The sequence below is a fragment of the Oncorhynchus clarkii genome, chromosome 20, assembly GCF_045791955.1.
Source record: "Oncorhynchus clarkii lewisi isolate Uvic-CL-2024 chromosome 20, UVic_Ocla_1.0, whole genome shotgun sequence".
Lineage (NCBI taxonomy): Eukaryota > Metazoa > Chordata > Actinopteri > Salmoniformes > Salmonidae > Oncorhynchus > Oncorhynchus clarkii.
Genome location: NC_092166.1, coordinates 392,953 through 412,083, shown reverse-complemented (window position 1 = coordinate 412,083; position 19,131 = coordinate 392,953). Strand labels below are relative to the sequence as shown.

Here is a 19,131-nt window from a genome sequence, read left to right as displayed (position 1 = left end):
ATCTTACTCTAAATTACTAGAATTTTATGTAGTGTGCAGACCTCTACAATCAACCTGATACCCCCAAATAAACAATTCTAACAAATACATTTTGGGCCCAACTCCCCAACCCGCCTTCAGGCACTGATTTTTCTGCGCACTTCTTCATTGTCTTCTTCAGATAGCTTTACAGTTCAAAGTGGAGGGCCCATGATAATGTCCCAATTTCAATGTTTCACCTGAGCCGCCATCACCTTTACTACCCATTATGTCTTGTCCATTCGACAACCAGTATACCAGCAACATAAGAGAAGGTTAGAACAGATCTCTCCCCATGCTCCCTCCACGTGGACTCCTCTCACACCCCTGAGAAAAGACACGAGAGAAAAGCAGTCGATAGCTCTGATTGGACGCTGCATACAGGCTGCTGGCTCAGGACTCAGGTCTCGATAGCTCTGATTGGACGCTGCATACAGGCTGCTGGCTAAGGACTCAGGTCTCGATAGCTCTGATTGGACGCTGCATACAGGCTGCTGGCTCAGGACTCAGGTCTCGATAGCTCTGATTGGACGCTGCATACAGGCTGCTGGCTAAGGACTCAGGTCTCTGGTAGAAGTGGTGCAGACAGGGTCGTATTGAACGCCTTTGTCGCTCTTCTTCAGCCAGTTAGAGGGGGGTTTTGAGGTACACATACTGTTCGGTCCAATGATCTCTTCCATGCATTAAGACACCGACTGACGTTACCTTTCATCATAACCTCAAGAGAGGACAGATCAGAACAACAGTTTAGTTCAGTACGTTTTTTATTCAGGAAATCCAGACAAGCATATGATAAATTATTACTTTTACAAATAATTCTTAATACCAATATCTAAACATATTTCAAAGAGAATAACAACACATTCTATTGAAACAATTTTAAACTCCCCATCACACTGTCAACTTCATCGTAGGATCAGGAAGTTAGACCTCTAACTCATCGGGAGAAATCCCCACAGTCCAGCAGACCTAATCTGGTGAGATTTGACCCAAAACAGAACAGAACAAACAACACAACAAAACACCCCTTCACATATCACTCAAGGCTTGTAAACTTCAATCCAAAACATCAGAGGACTGTTACCACCCCCATTTTGTGTAAAAAGACACAACTACTGGTCAAAAAATAAAACAAAACCATTTAAAATAACAAAATTGAATTAGAATCACTACCCTTAATAACTCCATAAAGAAAAATAATTGTAGGAAAATAGACAGGCAGCCTACCCTTAATCAAAGGCAACGCCCTCTCCTTCTTCACATTGGTCCAAATCAGAAATGTGGAGAAGAACTATAAACTTCATCATAATTATCAATATTATAAATTACCTTAAATTTGTCCAAATGGCTTTCCAATGAGGGTGATCAAACCACACTGGAAAGTCAGAACAGAGGTCATAGAAACCCTTCAAAGAAGTGTTTCTTACTATATGAGACAAATTAATGAAAAACAGTCAAACATTTCATACATGTCGTATCCCAGGTTTCCAGTAAATTTCTTTATCAAAATAATTCACGTGTTTAATTAAAACTCCATGTGTGTGTGGGCCCCTTTAAGATACCGTGGCACTAAGAAAAATGGAAAACTCACTAAACCCAAAGGAAATAGAACACACAAATCAAACACAGTATTTTAAAAACACCAACAGATAGTCATAACAGTATGTTGTGTGTGTTCAAATCTTAAGGTAAAAACAAACAAAAATGGCTAGGCCATGACATTTTAACGCATTAATCTCACTCAACCCCCCCCCCCCCCCCCCCCCCCACAAAACACTTGTTAACGTTCACTATACTACACCAATTCAGCAAACAAAAAGTTTAAACTACAAAGAAAACCTGATAATAAGTCCACTGTATTCCCTCAAATCATTAATTGTTTGTTGTAATCTACCCCAACGTTTATGTGAGGTTAATTTATCATGTTCTACCCTTAGACACAGCAACATGTATCTCACCACCGAGTCTAACAATTCACTCCCATATTATATTATATGACTGGTCTCCCTTTTCCATAACTATGTAAAATGATCCTGGTATCATTACTAGACCAATGTCCAACAACATATGTAGTAGCTGTTTCACCTTAGATAGTTCCTGTTACCCCTCGAAATGTAACACTTTTTTTCTGTTGCAAATGTAGTCAATTTCTCAGCGTAAGGAATCAGTGATATTTGATCCCAGGGCCTTTAATAACAAGTTGTTTGAGACGTGATCTCCTACGTCTCCCTTAACATACATAATGTAGTGGACTTCCATCAGTCCCGGAAGGAAGAATCCTACTCAAAACACATCACATAATGCAGTGTTTCATTAAGTGAAATCGACACCTAAAATAAACAATAAACAGTAATCTAGTAATCTAATCCTTTCAACCTGTTGCATTAATTTAGTAAAAATATGAACCTGTTGTTTAACAAATCTAGAACCTTTAAAAAGTTGGTCATCAGCGTAATAGTCAAAACTAACTGTTGCCCACTCTTAGCTATAATGTGGGCGTGCCCCAAAGGTCAATACTGTTCATCCTGTACATTAATGATCTGCCTTCTGTCTGTACTGGGTCTGAAGTTCAAATGTATGCAGATGATACAGTGATATGTGCATGCAAAGAGCAAACATCAAGCTGCACAAGAACTCACTACTGTAATGGTAAAGGTTACAAAGTGGCTCAGTGACTCGTGTTTGCATCTCAATGTGAAAAAAACTGTCTGCATGTTCTTCACAAAGAGGGCAACAGATGCTACAGAGCCAGATGTCTATGTGTCAGGGGAGAATGTAAGGGTTTTCCTCCTCTTCGTCTGAGGAGGAGAAGCGAGAGGGATCGGAGGACCAATGCGCAGCGTGGTAGGTATCCATGGTTGTTTATTTAAAAAACATCAACTGAACACTATGAATACAAAAACAATAAATGTGAACAAACCGAAACAGTACCGTGTGGCGAATAAACACAGACACGGAAACAATCACCCACAAATCAACATTGAAACCCAGGCTACCTAAGTATGATTCTCAATCAGAGACAACTTACGACACCTGCCTCTGATTGAGAACCATACTAGGCCGAACACAGAAAACCAACCTAGAAACACAGAACATAGAATGCCCACCCAACTCACGTCCTGACCAACTAAAACAAACAAATAACACAAGAACTAGGGTCAGAACGTGACTGTCACGATCGTCGTAAGGAGCGGACCAAAATGCAGCGTGGTATGTGTTCATGATGATTTTTTAATTAAAGAAAGCACTTGGAATTATGCAACTTGGAATTATGAAAAAATGAGCTCCAACTGAGAAGAATCGGTCACCCAACTTGGAATTATGAAAAAACGAGCTCCGACTGGGAAGAATTGGTCACCCAACTTGGAATTTTGAAAAGAAAACGAGCTCCAACTGGGAAGAATCGGTCACCCAAATTGGAATTCCAACTTGGGCCTATTTCTAGATCTCTGACTTGAAGATCCCTTATCTCATGATCGGACCTTGTATTTTTGAAACTGGATTCAGTGCTCTCGTCTGCATTAAACCCAAATATCGATACAGGTTCGATGTGACGGCAGAGATGAGGTGCACATTGACAACCATGCACCTGACTTTGAAAAGCTCTGACGCAACATGCACACCCATCTCATTGGTGATGGTCAGATAAGAGATTTGCAATTGACTGTCATAGCCCCACATTAAAAGTATGTGATGGTGAGTTGAGAAGACAATCAGAAATACTGTTAGAATGTTTTTCAATTGACTGCCATAGCCCCAAATAAAAAAGTAAACATTGACTGTTAAAAACCTCTCTGGGATATGCGGGACGCTTGCGTCCCACTTGGCCAATGGCCAGGGAAATGTAGAGCGCCAAATTCAAATAAAATAGTAAAACATTTAACTTTCATTAAATCACACATGTAAGATACCAAATTAAAGCTACACTCGTTGTGAATCCAGCCAACATGTCAGATTTCAAAAAGGCTTTTCGGCGAAAGCTTAAGATGCTATTATCTGATGATAGCACAACAGTAAATAAAGAGAGAAAGCATATTTCAACCCTGCAGGCGCTAAACAAAACACAGAAATAAAATATAAATCATGCCTTACCTTAGATGAGCTTCTTTTGCTGGCACTCCAATATGTCCCATAAACATCACAAATGGTCCTTTTGTTCGATTAATTCCGTCGATATCTATCCAAAATGTCCATTTATTTGGCGCGTTTGATCCAGAAAAACACAGCTTCAAATTTGGGCAACGTCACTACAAAATATCTCAAAAGTTACCTGTAAACTTTGCTAAAACATTTCAAACTACTTTTGTAATACAACTTTAGGTATTTTTAAACTTTAATAATCGATCAAAATGAAGACGGGTCTATCTGTTTTCAATACAGGACGATAACAAACTAACGCTACTTTTCTGGTCTTGCGCAACTCTCAAACAGTACACATAACGTGACAGTCATTCAAGATGGCCGTACTTCTTCATTACACAAAGGAATAACCTCAACCAATTTCCAAGACTGGTGATATCCAGTGGAAGCGGTAGGAACTGGAAACAAGTCCCTTAGAATTTTGGTTTCCCAATGAAAGCTCATTTAATAGACAGTGACTGAATGGTTTGTCCTCAAGGTTTTGCCTGCTACATAAGTTCTGTTATACTCACAGACATGATTCAAACGGTTTTAGAAACTTCAGAGTGTTTTCTATCCATATCTACTAATAATATGCATATCTTATATTCTGAGGATGAATACCAGGAGTTGAAATTGGGCACGCTATTTATTCAAAAGTGAAAATGCTGCACCCTATCCCGAAGAGGTTTTTAAGGACATAATTTATTTTCACATGGTTGGGGTTGTGAGAATTTACAGATATCAAAATGGGGTTGTGGGTCAAAACAGTTTGGGAACCCTTGGTGTCGAGTCAGTATGAATGTGTGTGCACATTATGTGTGTGTGAGCAAATTAAGTGTGTGTGTGTTTGTGTGACTGAGTCGTGCCGTTAGCAAACCTGATGGTATTCTTGGAGTCGTGCATGGGTGAACAGGGAGTATAGGAGTGGATTAAGCACACACCCCTGAGGGGCCCCAGTGTTGATGGTCAGCATGGTGGATATGTTGTTGCCTACCCTCACCACCTGGGGTACCCGTCAGGAAGTCCAGGAGTGTTAAGTCCTAGATTCTGGGATGATGGAGATGATGTGTGCCATAACAAGCCTTTCAAAGCATTTCATGATTACAGATGTGAGTGCTGCAGGGCGTTAGCCTTAGAGTTGTTGGGGAAAGGAAGGATGATGGTCAGGTTGGTTGACTGATTGATGACCCTGTATTCCGGTGTTGACCAGTCCTGGGTGTTTATTTTGCCAGTGTGTTGCTGGTAGTGAGTGCTGGCAGAGGGCCAACACAGGGATGCCTGTCAAGTCTCCTCGCTTCGCGCTGTTTGATCTGGCAGAGGGGAAGAGCTACAGTTTCAGAGTCCGCTGCTGTAACTCTGCTGGGATGTCTGAGGCCTCCTCTGCTACTGGAGATATCACTGTAGGAGACATGCTGGGTGAGTAGAGAGATAAAGACATATTGAGATATACAGTGCCTTGCGAAAGTATTCGGCCCCCTTGAACTTTGCGACCTTTTGCCACATTTCAGGCTTCAAACATAAAGATAGAAAACTGTATTTTTTTGTGAAGAATCAACAACAAGTGGGACACAATCATGAAGTGGAACGACATTTATTGGATATTTCAAACTTTTTTAACAAATCAAAAACTGAAAAATTGGGCGTGCAAAATTATTCAGCCCTTTTACTTTCAGTGCAGCAAACTCTCTCCAGAAGTTCAGTGAGGATCTCTGAATGATCCAATGTTGACCTAAATGACTAATGATAATAAATACAATCCACCTGTGTGTAATCAAGTCTCCGTATAAATGCACCTGCACTGTGATAGTCTCAGAGGTCCGTCAAAAGCGCAGAGAGCATCATGAAGAACAAGGAACACACCAGGCAGGTCCGAGATACTGTTGTGAAGAAGTTTAAAGCCGGATTTGGATACAAAAATATTTCCCAAGCTTTAAACATCCCAAGGAGCACTGTGCAAGCGATAATATTGAAATGGAAGGAGTATCAGACCACTGCAAATCTACCAAGACCTGGCCGTCCCTCTAAACTTTCAGATCATACAAGGAGAAGACTGATCAGAGATGCAGCCAAGAGGCCCATGATCACTCTGGATGAACTGCAGAGATCTACAGCTGAGGTGGGAGACTCTGTCCATAGGACAACAATCAGTCGTATATTGCACAAATCTGGCCTTTATGGAAGAGTGGCAAGAAGAAAGCCATTTCTTAAAGATATCCATAAAAAGTGTCGTTTAAAGTTTGCCACAAGCCACCTGGGAGACACACCAAACATGTGGAAGAAGGTGCTCTGGTCAGATGAAACCAAAATGGAACTTTTTGGCAACAATGCAAAACGTTATGTTTGGCGTAAAAGCAACACAGCTGAACACACCATCCCCACTGTCAAACATGGTGGTGGCAGCATCATGGTTTGGGCCTGCTTTTCTTCAGCAGGGACAGGTAAGATGGTTAAAATTGATGGGAAGATGGATGGAGCCAAATACAGGACCATTCTGGAAGAAAACCTGATGGAGTCTGCAAAAGACCTGAGACTGGGACGGAGATTTGTCTTCCAACAAGACAATGATCCAAAACATAAAGCAAAATCTACAATGGAATGGTTCAAAAAGAAACATATCCAGGTGTTAGAATGGCCAAGTCAAAGTCCAGACCTGAATCCAATCGAGAATCTGTGGAAAGAACTGAAAACTGCTGTTCACAAATGCTCTCCATCCAACCTCACTGAGCTCGAGCTGTTTTGCAAGGAGGAATGGGAAAAAATGTCAGTCTCTCAATGTGCAAAACTGATAGAGACATACCCCAAGCGACTTACAGCTGTAATCGCAGCAAAAGGTGGCGCTACAAAGTATTAACTTAAGGGGGCTGAATAATTTTGCACGCCCAATTTTTCAGTTTTTGATTTGTTAAAAAAGTTTGAAATATCCAATAAATGTCGTTCCACTTCATGATTGTGTCCCACTTGTTGTTGATTCTTCACAAAAAAATACAGTTTTATATCTTTATGTTTGAAGCCTGAAATGTGGCAAAAGGTCGCAAAGTTCAAGGGGGCCAAATACTTTCGCAAGGCACTGTATACTGTAGATATATACAGCAACTCTGCTGGGATGTCTGAGCTCTCCTCTGCTACTGGAGATATCACTGTAGGAGACATGCTGGGTGAGTAGAGAGATAAAGACATATTGCTACATATACTGGACTACTGTACTCTGCTCCCCCCATCTCCCTCGCTCTCAGACCTGCCTGCGGCCCCCGGCCCAGCCGTAGCCACTAGGAACACAGATACATCAGTCGTTGTTTCCTGGGGGGCGTCTAAGGATGTAAAACACCTGGTGGGATATTACATCAACTATACTGTGGCGGGCAGTGATGTCTGGACACCTGCAAACAACAAGCCTGTTAAAGGAACTAGGTACATTACATTATAGCAATTCAATCAATCACCCAATCAACCATTTATTCATTTTTTCATTAATTAAATCTTCCTTTCATCCAATATTTCATTCATTAATTCATCCATCCATTAATTCATTCATTTTTTTAATTCAAAAATCAATCAATAAATCAGTCATTCATTCATTCATTCAATAATCCAAATCAATAACCCTACGTAATTCCTGTCCCAACAGGTTTGTGTGCCACGGTCTGAACACAGGAGACTCGTGTGTGTTCCGTGTGAAGGCGGTGAACGCAGCAGGGTACAGTCACAGCTCTTTGGAGTCAGAGGCCGTGGTCGTCAAGGCTGGCATCGGTAAGACTTTACAGAACTGGGTTTACTGTATAGATTGCAATATAACAAAGAAGGAATATGAGGTGAAGATCTTGGGAGGTTTCAGTTGTTGCTTTTAACAGTACGCTACTATGCATTTCTCACTGTATTCCTCAGCTCTGTTAGTCCAGATCTTTAGCATGTATTTCTCACTGTATATAAGACAACTCCTCAGCTCTATGTTTGTCCAGAACTGTAGGATGTATTTCTCAGTGTATATAAGACAATTCCTCAAAAGCCAAAGCCATCCTCCCTGTCCCATCCTCCCCTCCCTGTCCCATCCTCCCTGTCCCATCCTCCCTGTCCCATCCTCCCCTCCCTGTCCCATCCTCCCCTCCCTGTCCCATCCGCCCTGTCCCATCCTCCCCTCCCTGTCCAATTCCCTGTCCCATCCTACCTGTCCCATCCTCCCCTCCCTGTCCCATCCTCCCCTCCCTGTCCCATCCGCCCTGTCCCATCCTCCCCTTCCCTGTCCCATCCTCCCTGTCTCATCCTCCCATCCCTGTCCCGTCCTCCTTGTCCCATCCTCCACTCCCTGGCCCATCCTCCCTGTCCCATTCCCCCTGTCCCATTCTCCCCTCCCTGTCCCATCCTCCCTGTCCCATCCTCCCCTCCCTGTCCCATCTGCCCTGTCCCATCCTCCCCTCCCTGGCCCATCCTCCCTGTCCCATTCCCCCTGTCCCATCCTCCCCTCCCTGTCCCATCCTCCCTGTCCCATCCTCCCCTCCCTGTCCCATCTGCCCTGTCCCATCCTCCCCTCCCTGTCCCATCTCCCTGTCCCATCCTCTCTCCCTTGTCCCACCCCCCCCTCCCTGTCCCATCCGCCCTGTCCCATCCTCCCCCCATCCTCCCTGTCCCATCCTCCCTGTCCCATCCTCCCTGTCCCATCCTCCCCTCCCTGTCCCATCCTCCCTGTCCCACCCTCCCTGTCCCATCCTCCCTGTCCCATCCTCCCCTCCCTGTCCCACCCTCACTGTCCCATCCTCCCTGTCCCATCCTCCCTGTTAACCTGAGGTACCCCCCCCCAGCCATCCCTGGTGTCCCCAGTGGAGTCCACCTGATGGAGGCAGCTCGTGACTACATGGTGTTAGCCTGGAGGGAGCCGGCGGTGACCGGGGGAGCTGACATCAGAGGATACTTTGTGGACTACAGGACAGTAAAGGGTGGAGTTGAAGGACAGTGGCATGAACTCAACCCCAAGGCTGTCACCTGTACTTCCTATAAGGTAAGGCATTTTAAGACAAATGGCAAATGGCATAGAATTAACAAATGTTTTTGTTCTAAATTGATGGATTGATACGTTGCACTATTACAGCGACGGGGTAGTAGTGTGTTATTAAAGCTGTAGGGTGTGTTGATAAAGCCTCTAACCTTCCTGGGTGTGCTCTGTGTGTCCTTCCTGGGTGTGCAATGTGTGTCCTTCCTGGGTGTGCTCTGTGTGTCCTTCCTGGGTGTGCTCTGTGTGTCCTTCCTGGGTGTGCTCTGTGTGTCTTTCCTGGGTGTGCTCTGTGTGTCTTTCCTGGGTGTGCTCTGTGTGTCCTTCCTGGGTGTGCAATGTGTGTCCTTCCTGGGTGTGCTCTGTGTGTCCTTCCTGGGTGTGCTCTGTGTGTCCTTCCTGGGTGTGCAATGTGTGTCCTTCCTGGATGTGCTCTGTGTGTCCTTCCTGGGTGTGCTCTGTGTGTCCTTCCTGGGTGTGCTATGTGTGTCCTTCCTGGGTGTGTCCTTCCTATGTATGTCCTTCCTGGGTGTGCTATGTGTGTCCTTCCTGGGTGTGTCCTTCCTATGTGTGTCCTTCCTGGGTGTGCTCTGTGTGTCCTTCCTGGGAGTGCAATGTGTGTCCTTCCTGGGTGTGACCTTCCTATGTGTGTCCTTCCTGGGTGTGCTATGTGTGTCCTTCCTGGGTCTGCTATGTGTGTCCTTCCTGGGTGTGTCCTTCCTGGGTGTGCTCTGTGTGTCCTTCCTGGGAGTGCAATGTGTGTCCTTCCTGGGTGTGTCCTTTCTGGGTGTGCTATGTGTGTCCTTCCTGGGTGTGCTATGTGTGTTCTTCCTGGGTGTGTCCTTCCTGGGTGTGCTATACTTGTCCTTCCTGGGTGTGTCCTTCCTGGGTGTGCTATGTGTGTCCTTGCTGGGTGTGCTATGTGTGTCCTTCCTGGGTGTGTCCTTTCTGGGCGTGTCCTTCCTGGGTGTGTCCTTCCTGGGTGTGCTATGTGTGTCCTTCCTGGGTGTGTCCTTCCTGGGTGTGTCCTTCCTGGGTGTGTTCTTCCTGGGTGTGCTATGTGTGTCCAGGCAGAGAACCTGAAGGAGAACTTGTTCTACCAGTTCCAAGTGCGAGCCATCAACATGGCCGGGGTCAGCGAGGCCTCTCTGCCCAGCGCAGCTCTGGAGTGTAAAGAATGGACCATTGCTAAGCCAGGTACCCTTACCCTATACCCTAACCTTACCCTTACCCTATACCCTAACCTTACCCTTTACCCTAAACCTATACCCTAACCTTACCCTATACACTAACCCTATACCCTAACCTTACCCTATACCCTAACCTTACCCTATACACTAACCTTACCCTATACCCTAACCTTAGGTAGGGTAGAACCACGTACGCTTCTACCCTACCACAGAACAATTCCTCACAGGATCAGAACTAGAAGGTTTTCCTGGTCAAGCAGGTTTGGGGTCAATTACAATTCAAGAAGTACACCAAAATTCCAATTATCTTCAATGCCTTTTATACCCTAACCTTAACCTATACCCTAACCTTACCCTAACCTTACCCTATACCCTAACCTTAACCTATACCCTAACCTTACCCTATACCCTAACCTTACCCTATACCCTAACCTTACCCTATACCCTAACCTTACACTACCCTATACCCTATACCCTAACCTTACCCTAACCTTAACCTATACCCTAACCTTACCCTAACCTTACCCTATACCCTAACCTTACCCTATACCCTAACCTTACCCTATACCCTAACCTTACACTACCCTATACCCTATACCCTAACCTTAACCTATACCCTAACCTTACCCTAACCTTACCCTATACCCTAACCTTACACTACCCTATACCCTAACCTTAACCTATACCCTAACCTTACCCTAACCTTACCCTATACCCTAACCTTACACTACCCTATACCCTTTAAACTATACCCTAACCTTACCCTATACCCTAACCTTACACTACCCTATACCCTATACCCTAACCTTAACCTATACCCTAACCTTACCCTAACCTTACCCTATACCCTAACCTTACACTACCCTATACCCTATACCCTAACCTTAACCTATACCCTAACCTTACCCTAACCTTACCCTATACCCTAACCTTACCCTATACCCTAACCTTACCCTATACCCTAACCTTACCCTATACCCTATACCCTATACCCTTTAACCTATACCCTATCCCTGATTAGGAACGCTGAAATTTGGTTAAATTTGTTATTGGAATTTAATTGGAATTGTCCCCAAACCTCTAGTTAAGTTACATGGTCAGACTTAGGAATGGATGTACAGTACAGTAACCTCTACCTGTCTGTCTCTCCCGGTGCTCCCCATGGTCGCTCTCTCTACCTGTCTGTCTCTCCAGGTGCTCCTCATGATCTCCATGTGTTGGAGGTGCGTGACAGTTCCCTGGTGTTGCTGTGGGAACCTCCTACCTTCGATGGCCGTACTCCTGTCAACGGCTTCTATGTGGACATCAAGGAGGCCGTGGCAGGGGAGGACTGGAAGGGAGTACATGAGAAGGCCACCAAGCTGAAGTACATGAAGGTTAGGATGTGTCCAAATATCTGCCATAGAGGACCCTGTCTATACCCATACCTGTCAGCATTCTATAGTGGTCCTTGGGAAGGCCACCAAGGTTAGCATTCCATCGATTCCAAGTAGTTTAGGACAAAGCCATCTGATGGCTTCCTGGAAAGTCAGATAGTGGAGTTGTAGTATGTTAGCTAACAGCAATGTGTGTTGTTCCTCTCCCTCCTTGTGTGTGTTCTCCAGGTGAATGGTCTGATTGCAGGCAGGTCCTATGTGTTCAGGGTGCGTGCTCAGAACCTGGCTGGAGTGGGAAAGACTTCTGCTGTGTTAGGACCTGTTCTGGCTCTAACCATGCCTGGTGTGTACAGTAGTACTGTCTGTCTGTCTGTCTGTCTGTCTGTCTGTCTGTCTGTCTGTCTGTCTGTCTCTGTCTCTGTCTCTGTCTCTGTCTCTGTCTCTGTCTCTGTCTCTGTCTCTGTCTCTGTCTCTGTCTCTGTCTCTGTCTCTCGGGACTTCTATGTAGAGTGAACAATGAGGGGGGCTTGGTTCTAATATTCTAGGTCCGTGCTTTTATTGATGTAACTATTGGGTTAATAAAGGTATTTTTAAAATCAAATCTCTTCTCCTTCTCCGTTTCTCTCCTCTATGTAACATGTACCCCCCAGGTACTCATGAGATAATACTGGATGTGGATGATGATGGTGTGATCTCCATGATCTTTGAGTGTTCTGAGATGGCCGAGGGGTCAGAGTTCATCTGGTCTAAGAACTACAAGACTCTGACAGACACCTCCAGACTCACCATCGTCACAGAGGGGGGCAAGTAAGTGCTGTTTCTATACCATGGTCGCAGAGGGGGAAAGTAAGATATGTTTCTATACCATCATCACAGAGGGGGAAAGTAAGTACTGTTTCTATACCATGGTCACAGAGGGGGAAAGTAAGATATGTTTCTATACCATGGTCACAGAGGGGGAAAGTAAGATATGTTTCTATACCATCATCACAGAGGGGGAAAGTAGGTTCTGTTTCTATACCATGGTCACAGAGGGGGAAAGTAAGTGCTGTTTCTATACCATGGTCGCAGAGGGGGAAAGTAAGATATGTTTCTATACCATGGTCACAGAGGGGGAAAGTTCTATACCATGGTCACAGAGGGGGAAAGTAAGTATGTTTCTATACCATGGTCACAGAGGGGGAAAGTAAGATATGTTTCTATACCATGGTCACAGAGGGGGAAAGTAAGATATGTTTCTATACCATGGTCACAGAGGGGGAAAGTAAGATATGTTTATATACCATGGTCACAGAGGGGGAAAGTAAGATATGTTTGTTTATATACCATGGTCACAGAGGGGGAAAGTAAGATATGTTTCTATACCATGGTCACAGAGGGGGAAAGTAAGTACTGTTTCTATACCATGGTCACAGAGGGGGAAAGTAAGTACTGTTTCTATACCATGGTCACAGAGGGGGAAAGTAAGATATGTTTCTATACCATGGTCACAGAGGGGGAAAGTAAGATATGGTTCTATACCATGGTCACAGAGGGGGAAAGTAAGTACTGTTTCTATACCATGGTCACAGAGGGGGAAAGTAAGTACTGTTTCTATACCATGGTCACAGAGGGGGAAAGTAAGATATGTTTCTATACCATCATCACAGAGGGGGAAAGTAAGTACTGTTTCTATACCATGGTCACAGAGGGGGAAAGTAAGATATGTTTATATACCATGGTTCTATACCATGGTCACAGAGGGGGGCAAGTAAGATATGTTTATATACCATGGTCACAGAGGGGGAAAGTAAGATACTGTTTATATACCATGGTCACAGAGGGGGAAAGTAAGTACTGTTTCTATACCATGGTCACAGAGGGGGAAAGTAAGATATGTTTCTACAGAGGGGGAAAGTACCATATACCATGGTCACAGAGGGGGAAAGTAAGATATGGTTTATATACCATGGTCACAGAGGGGGAAAGTAGGTTCTGTTTCTATACCATGGTCACAGAGGGGGAAAGTAAGTGCTGTTTCTATACCATGGTCGCAGAGGGGGAAAGTAAGATATGTTTCTATACCATCATCACAGAGGGGGAAAGTAGGTTCTGTTTCTATACCATGGTCACAGAGGGGGAAAGTAAGTGCTGTTTCTATACCATGGTCGCAGAGGGGGAAAGTAAGATATGTTTCTATACCATGGTCACAGAGGGGGAAAGTAAGGGTCACAGAGGGGGAAAGTAAGTACTGTTTCTATACCATGGTCACAGAGGGGGAAAGTAAGATATGTTTCTATACCATGGTCACAGAGGGGGAAAGTAAGTACTGTTTCTATACCATGGTCACAGAGGGGGAAAGTAAGATATGTTTCTATACCATGGTCACAGAGGGGGAAAGTAAGATATGTTTCTATACCATGGTCACAGAGGGGGAAAGTAAGTACTGTTTCTATACCATGGTCACAGAGGGGGAAAGTAAGATATGTTTCTATACCATGGTCACAGAGGGGGAAAGTAAGTACTGTTTCTATACCATGGTCACAGAGGGGGAAAGTAAGTACTGTTTCTATACCATGGTCACAGAGGGGGAAAGTAAGATATGTTTATATACCATGGTCACAGAGGGGGAAAGTAAGATATGGTTCTATACCATGGTCACAGAGGGGGAAAGTAGGTTCTGTTTATATACCATGGTCACAGAGGGGGAAAGTAAGATATGTTTCTATACCATGGTCACAGAGGGGGAAAGTAAGTACTGTTTCTATACCATGGTCACAGAGGGGGAAAGTAAGATATGTTTAAATACCATGGTCACAGAGGGGGAAAGTAAGATATGGTTCTATACCATGGTCACAGAGGGGGAAAGTAAGTACTGTTTCTATACCATGGTCACAGAGGGGGAAAGTAAGATATGGTTCTATACCATGGTCACAGAGGGGGAAAGTAAGTACTGTTTCTATACCATGGTCACAGAGGGGGAAGTAAGTACTGTTTCTATACCATGGTCACAGAGGGGGAAAGTAAGATATGTTTCTATACCATCATCACAGAGGGGGAAAGTAAGTACTGTTTCTATACCATGGTCACAGAGGGGGAAAGTAAGTACTGTTTCTATACCATGGTCACAGAGGGGGAAAGTAAGATATGTTTATATACCATGGTCACAGAGGGGGAAAGTAAGTACTGTTTATATACCATGGTCACAGAGGGGGGCAAGTAAGATATGTTTATATACCATGGTCACAGAGGGGGAAAGTAAGATATGTTTCTATACCATCATCACAGAGGGGGAAAGTAAATACTGTTTCTATACCATGGTCACAGAGGGGGAAAGTAAGTACTGTTTCTATACCATGGTCACAGAGGGGGGCAAGTAAGATATGTTTATATACCATGGTCACAGAGGGGGAAAGTAAGATATGTTTCTATACCATGGTCACAGAGGGGGAAAGTAAGTACTGTTTCTATACCATGGTCACAGAGGGGGAAAGTAAGTACTGTTTCTATACCATGGTCACAGAGGGGGAAAGTAAGATATGTTTATATACCATGGTCACAGAGGGGGAAAGTAAGATATGGTTCTATACCATGGTCACAGAGGGGGAAAGTAGGTTCTGTTTATATACCATGGTCACAGAGGGGGAAAGTAAGATATGTTTCTATACCATGGTCACAGAGGGGGAAAGTAAGTACTGTTTCTATACCATGGTCACGGAGGGGGAAAGTAAGATATGTTTAAATACCATGGTCACAGAGGGGGAACGTAAGATATGTTTATATACCATGGTCACAGAGGGGGAAAGTAAGATATGGTTCTATACCATGGTCACAGAGGGGGAAAGTAAGTACTGTTTCTATACCATGGTCACAGAGGGGGAAAGTAAGATATGGTTCTATACCATGGTCACAGAGGGGGAAAGTAAGTACTGTTTCTATACCATGGTCACAGAGGGGGAAGTAAGTACTGTTTCTATACCATGGTCACAGAGGGGGAAAGTAAGATATGTTTCTATACCATCATCACAGAGGGGGAAAGTAAGTACTGTTTCTATACCATGGTCACAGAGGGGGAAAGTAAGTACTGTTTCTATACCATGGTCACAGAGGGGGAAAGTAAGTACTGTTTATATACCATGGTCACAGAGGGGGGCAAGTAAGATATGTTTATATACCATGGTCACAGAGGGGGAAATTAAGATATGTTTCTATACCATCATCACAGAGGGGGAAAGTAAGTACTGTTTCTATACCATGGTCACAGAGGGGGAAAGTTATGTTTATATACCATGGTCACAGAGGGGGAAAGTAAGATATACCATGGTCACAGAGGGGGAAAGTAGGTTATGTTTATATACCATGGTCACAGAGGGGGAAAGTAAGATATGTTTCTATACCATGGTCACAGAGGGGGAAAGTAGGTTCTGTTTATATACCATGGTCACAGAGGGGGAAAGTAAGTACTGTTTCTATACCATGGTCACAGAGGGGGAAAGTAAGATATGTTTAAATACCATGGTCACAGAGGGGGAACGTAAGATATGTTTATATACCATGGTCACAGAGGGGGAAAGTAAGATATGTTTCTATACCCTCATCACAGAGGGGGAAAGTAGGTTATGTTTATATACCATGGTCACAGAGGGGGAAAGTAAGATATGTTTCTATACCATGGTCACAGAGGGGGAAAGTAGGTTCTGTTTATATACCATGGTCACAGAGGGGGAAAGTAAGTACTGTTTCTATACCATGGTCACAGAGGGGGAAAGTAAGATATGTTTAAATACCATGGTCACAGAGGGGGAACGTAAGATATGTTTATATACCATGGTCACAGAGGGGGAAAGTAAGATATGTTTCTATACCATCATCACAGAGGGGGAAAGTAAGTACTGTTTCTATACCATGGTCACAGAGGGGGAAAGTAAGTACTGTTTCTATACCATGGTCACAGAGGGGGGCAAGTAAGATATGTTTATATACCATGGTCACAGAGGGGGAAAGTAAGTACTGTTTATATACCATGGTCACAGAGGGGGAAAGTAAGTACTGTTTCTATACCATGGTCACAGAGGGGGAAAGTAAGATATGTTTCTATACCATCATCACAGAGGGGGAAAGTAAGATATGTTTATATACCATGGTCACAGAGGGGGAAAGTAAGATATGGTTCTATACCATGGTCACAGAGGGGGAAAGTAGGTACTGTTTCTATACCATCATCACAGAGGGGGAAAGTAGGTTCTGTTTCTATACCATGGTCACAGAGGGGGAATTTAAGTGCTGTTTCTATACCATGGTCACAGAGGGGGAAAGTAAGATATGTTTCTATACCATGGTCACAGATGGGGAAAGTAAGTACTGTTTCTATACCATGGTCACAGAGGGGGAAAGTAAGATATGTTTCTATACCATCATCACAGAGGGGGAAAGTAAGTACTGTTTCTATACCATGGTCACAGAGGGGGAAAGTAAGTACTGGTTCTATACCATGGTCACAGAGGGGGAAAGTAAGTACTGTTTCTATACCATGGTCACAGAGGGGGAAAGTAAGTACTGTTTCTATACCATGGTCACAGAGGGGGAAAGTAAGATATGTTTCTATACCATGGTCACAGAGGGGGAAAGTAAGTACTGTTTCTATACCATCATCACAGAGGGGGAAAGTAGGTTCTGTGTGTCCGTTGCCTGGTGCTCCAGTCTGTTTCTGCTCTCTGTGTTAGTTCATTGTCATGCTGTCTCCTCAGGTCCAGAGCAATCTTTAATGCTCCCAGTCTGGAGGACCTTGGTATCTTCTCCTGTGAGGTTACCAACACTGTTGGAGTCTCAGCCAGCTACACTCTAACGGAGGCTGGTGAGTCCCTGTCCCATTTCGCTGTTCTACATTAGTTTCTAGGAGTAGGGGCTATGGATGGGGTTAGGATTGGGATTGTGTCAGAAACATTCTGAGGAGGTTGAGTCAGTCCTTCCTGGCTGTCTCAGATAACATATAATCAGGTCTGAGTGACCTCAGATCTTTGGAAGGAGGAGGCAAAGGTTTGGGGAGTGAGTAGGGGAAGGTTAGCTTTCTGAGTGATGTATTCTCTTCATGGTCCGGTTACTAACAGCTGCATCACATTAGCTCTTAGTGACGTGCAGATAGAGGTTTCATTTCCTCATCACCTACAGTATATGCAGATTGAAGTCGTTCTTATTGTGTAGAAGGAAATAAACATCTGTAGAAAACAGACGGAAAACCAATGATGTAATCCCTGACTGGACACAATAATCCGTCGTCTCACGATTATGACCTCGTTCCTGTCTGTTGGTGTGTCAGAGAGGAAGAAACAGGAGGGAAATGACAATAAAGGATTGTGTTTGGTATGGTGTGAAAATTAGTGGGAGGGGGTAAGGAGAGGAGAGGCGAGTGGAGGTGTGAAAATTAGAGGGAGGGGACAAGGAGAGGAGGAGGGAGTGGAGGTGTTAAAATTAGAGGGAGGGGGTAAGGAGAGGAGGAGTGAGTGGAGGTGTTAAAATTAGAGGGAGGGGGCAAGGAGAGGAGGAGGGAAATTAGAGGGAGGGTGCAAGGAGAGGAGGAGGGAAAATTAGAGGGAGGGGGCAAGGAGAGGGAGGGAAAATTAGAGGGAGTGGGTAAGGAGATGGAGGGAAAATTAGAGGGAGGGGGTAAGGAGCGGAAGGGAGTGGAGGTGTTAAAATTAGAGGGAGGGGTAGGGAGAAGAGGAGGGAAAATTAGACGGAGGGGGTAAGGAGCGGGAAGGGAGTGGAGGTGTTAAAAATGGAGGGAAGGGGTGGAGGTGTGAAAGAGATGCTGACGGTTATGGTCGTCACCAATGTTGTTGGTGATGTTGTTGATTGACAGGTCTGAAGCGTCTCCTGGACATCAGCCACGAGCACAAGTTCCCCAGTGAGTATTCGTCATTGCCCAGCATTCCCGTGCTACACTGTTCTGATCTAGACCGTCTCTTCTCCAGAGCTATACAGTAGTCTCTCCTCCCAGTCTGTTCTGACTCCCTGTCTCTCCTCCTTCATGCTGTCCTCCTGTCTCTCCTCCTTCACTTTGTCCCCTGTCTCTCCTCCTTCACTCTGTCCCCCTGACTCTCCTCCTTCCCTCTGTCCCCCTGACTCTCCTCCTTCACTCTGTCCCCCTGTCTTTCCTCCTTCACTCTGACCCATGTCTCTCCTCCTTCACCCTGTCCCCTGTCTCTCCTCCTTCACTCTGTCCCCCTGTCTCTCCTCCTTCACTCTGTCCCCCTGTCTCTCTTCCTTCACTCTGTCCCCTGTCTCTCCTCCTTCACTCTGTCCCCATGTCTCTCCTCCTTCACTCTGTCCTCCTTCACTCTGTCTCCCTGTTTCTCCTCCTTCACTTTGTCCCCCTATTTCTCCTCCTTCACTCTGTCCTCCTGTTTCTCCTCCTTCACTCTGTCCTCCTTCACTCTGTCCACCTGTTTCTCCTCCTTCACTTTGT

The 19,131-nt window shown here is 44.7% G+C and overlaps 1 protein-coding gene across 4 annotated transcripts in view; it reads left to right on the top strand.

Moving 5' to 3' along the window:
* The window catches only part of LOC139375758 (myomesin 1a (skelemin)), a 107,926-nt gene that overhangs the window by 34,995 nt on the left and 53,800 nt on the right, over positions 1–19,131 (top strand). For all 4 annotated transcript variants that reach the window (XM_071117573.1, XM_071117577.1, XM_071117575.1 and 1 more), the window contains 10 exons: positions 5,373–5,556; positions 7,374–7,548; positions 7,766–7,887; positions 8,934–9,130; positions 10,192–10,318; positions 11,506–11,687; positions 11,916–12,030; positions 12,338–12,494; positions 17,414–17,520; positions 18,526–18,570. In XM_071117573.1, coding sequence (XP_070973674.1) covers positions 5,373–5,556; positions 7,374–7,548; positions 7,766–7,887; positions 8,934–9,130; positions 10,192–10,318; positions 11,506–11,687; positions 11,916–12,030; positions 12,338–12,494; positions 17,414–17,520; positions 18,526–18,570 — 1,411 coding nt within the window. The remainder of the gene's footprint in view (positions 1–5,372; positions 5,557–7,373; positions 7,549–7,765; positions 7,888–8,933; positions 9,131–10,191; positions 10,319–11,505; positions 11,688–11,915; positions 12,031–12,337; positions 12,495–17,413; positions 17,521–18,525; positions 18,571–19,131) is intronic.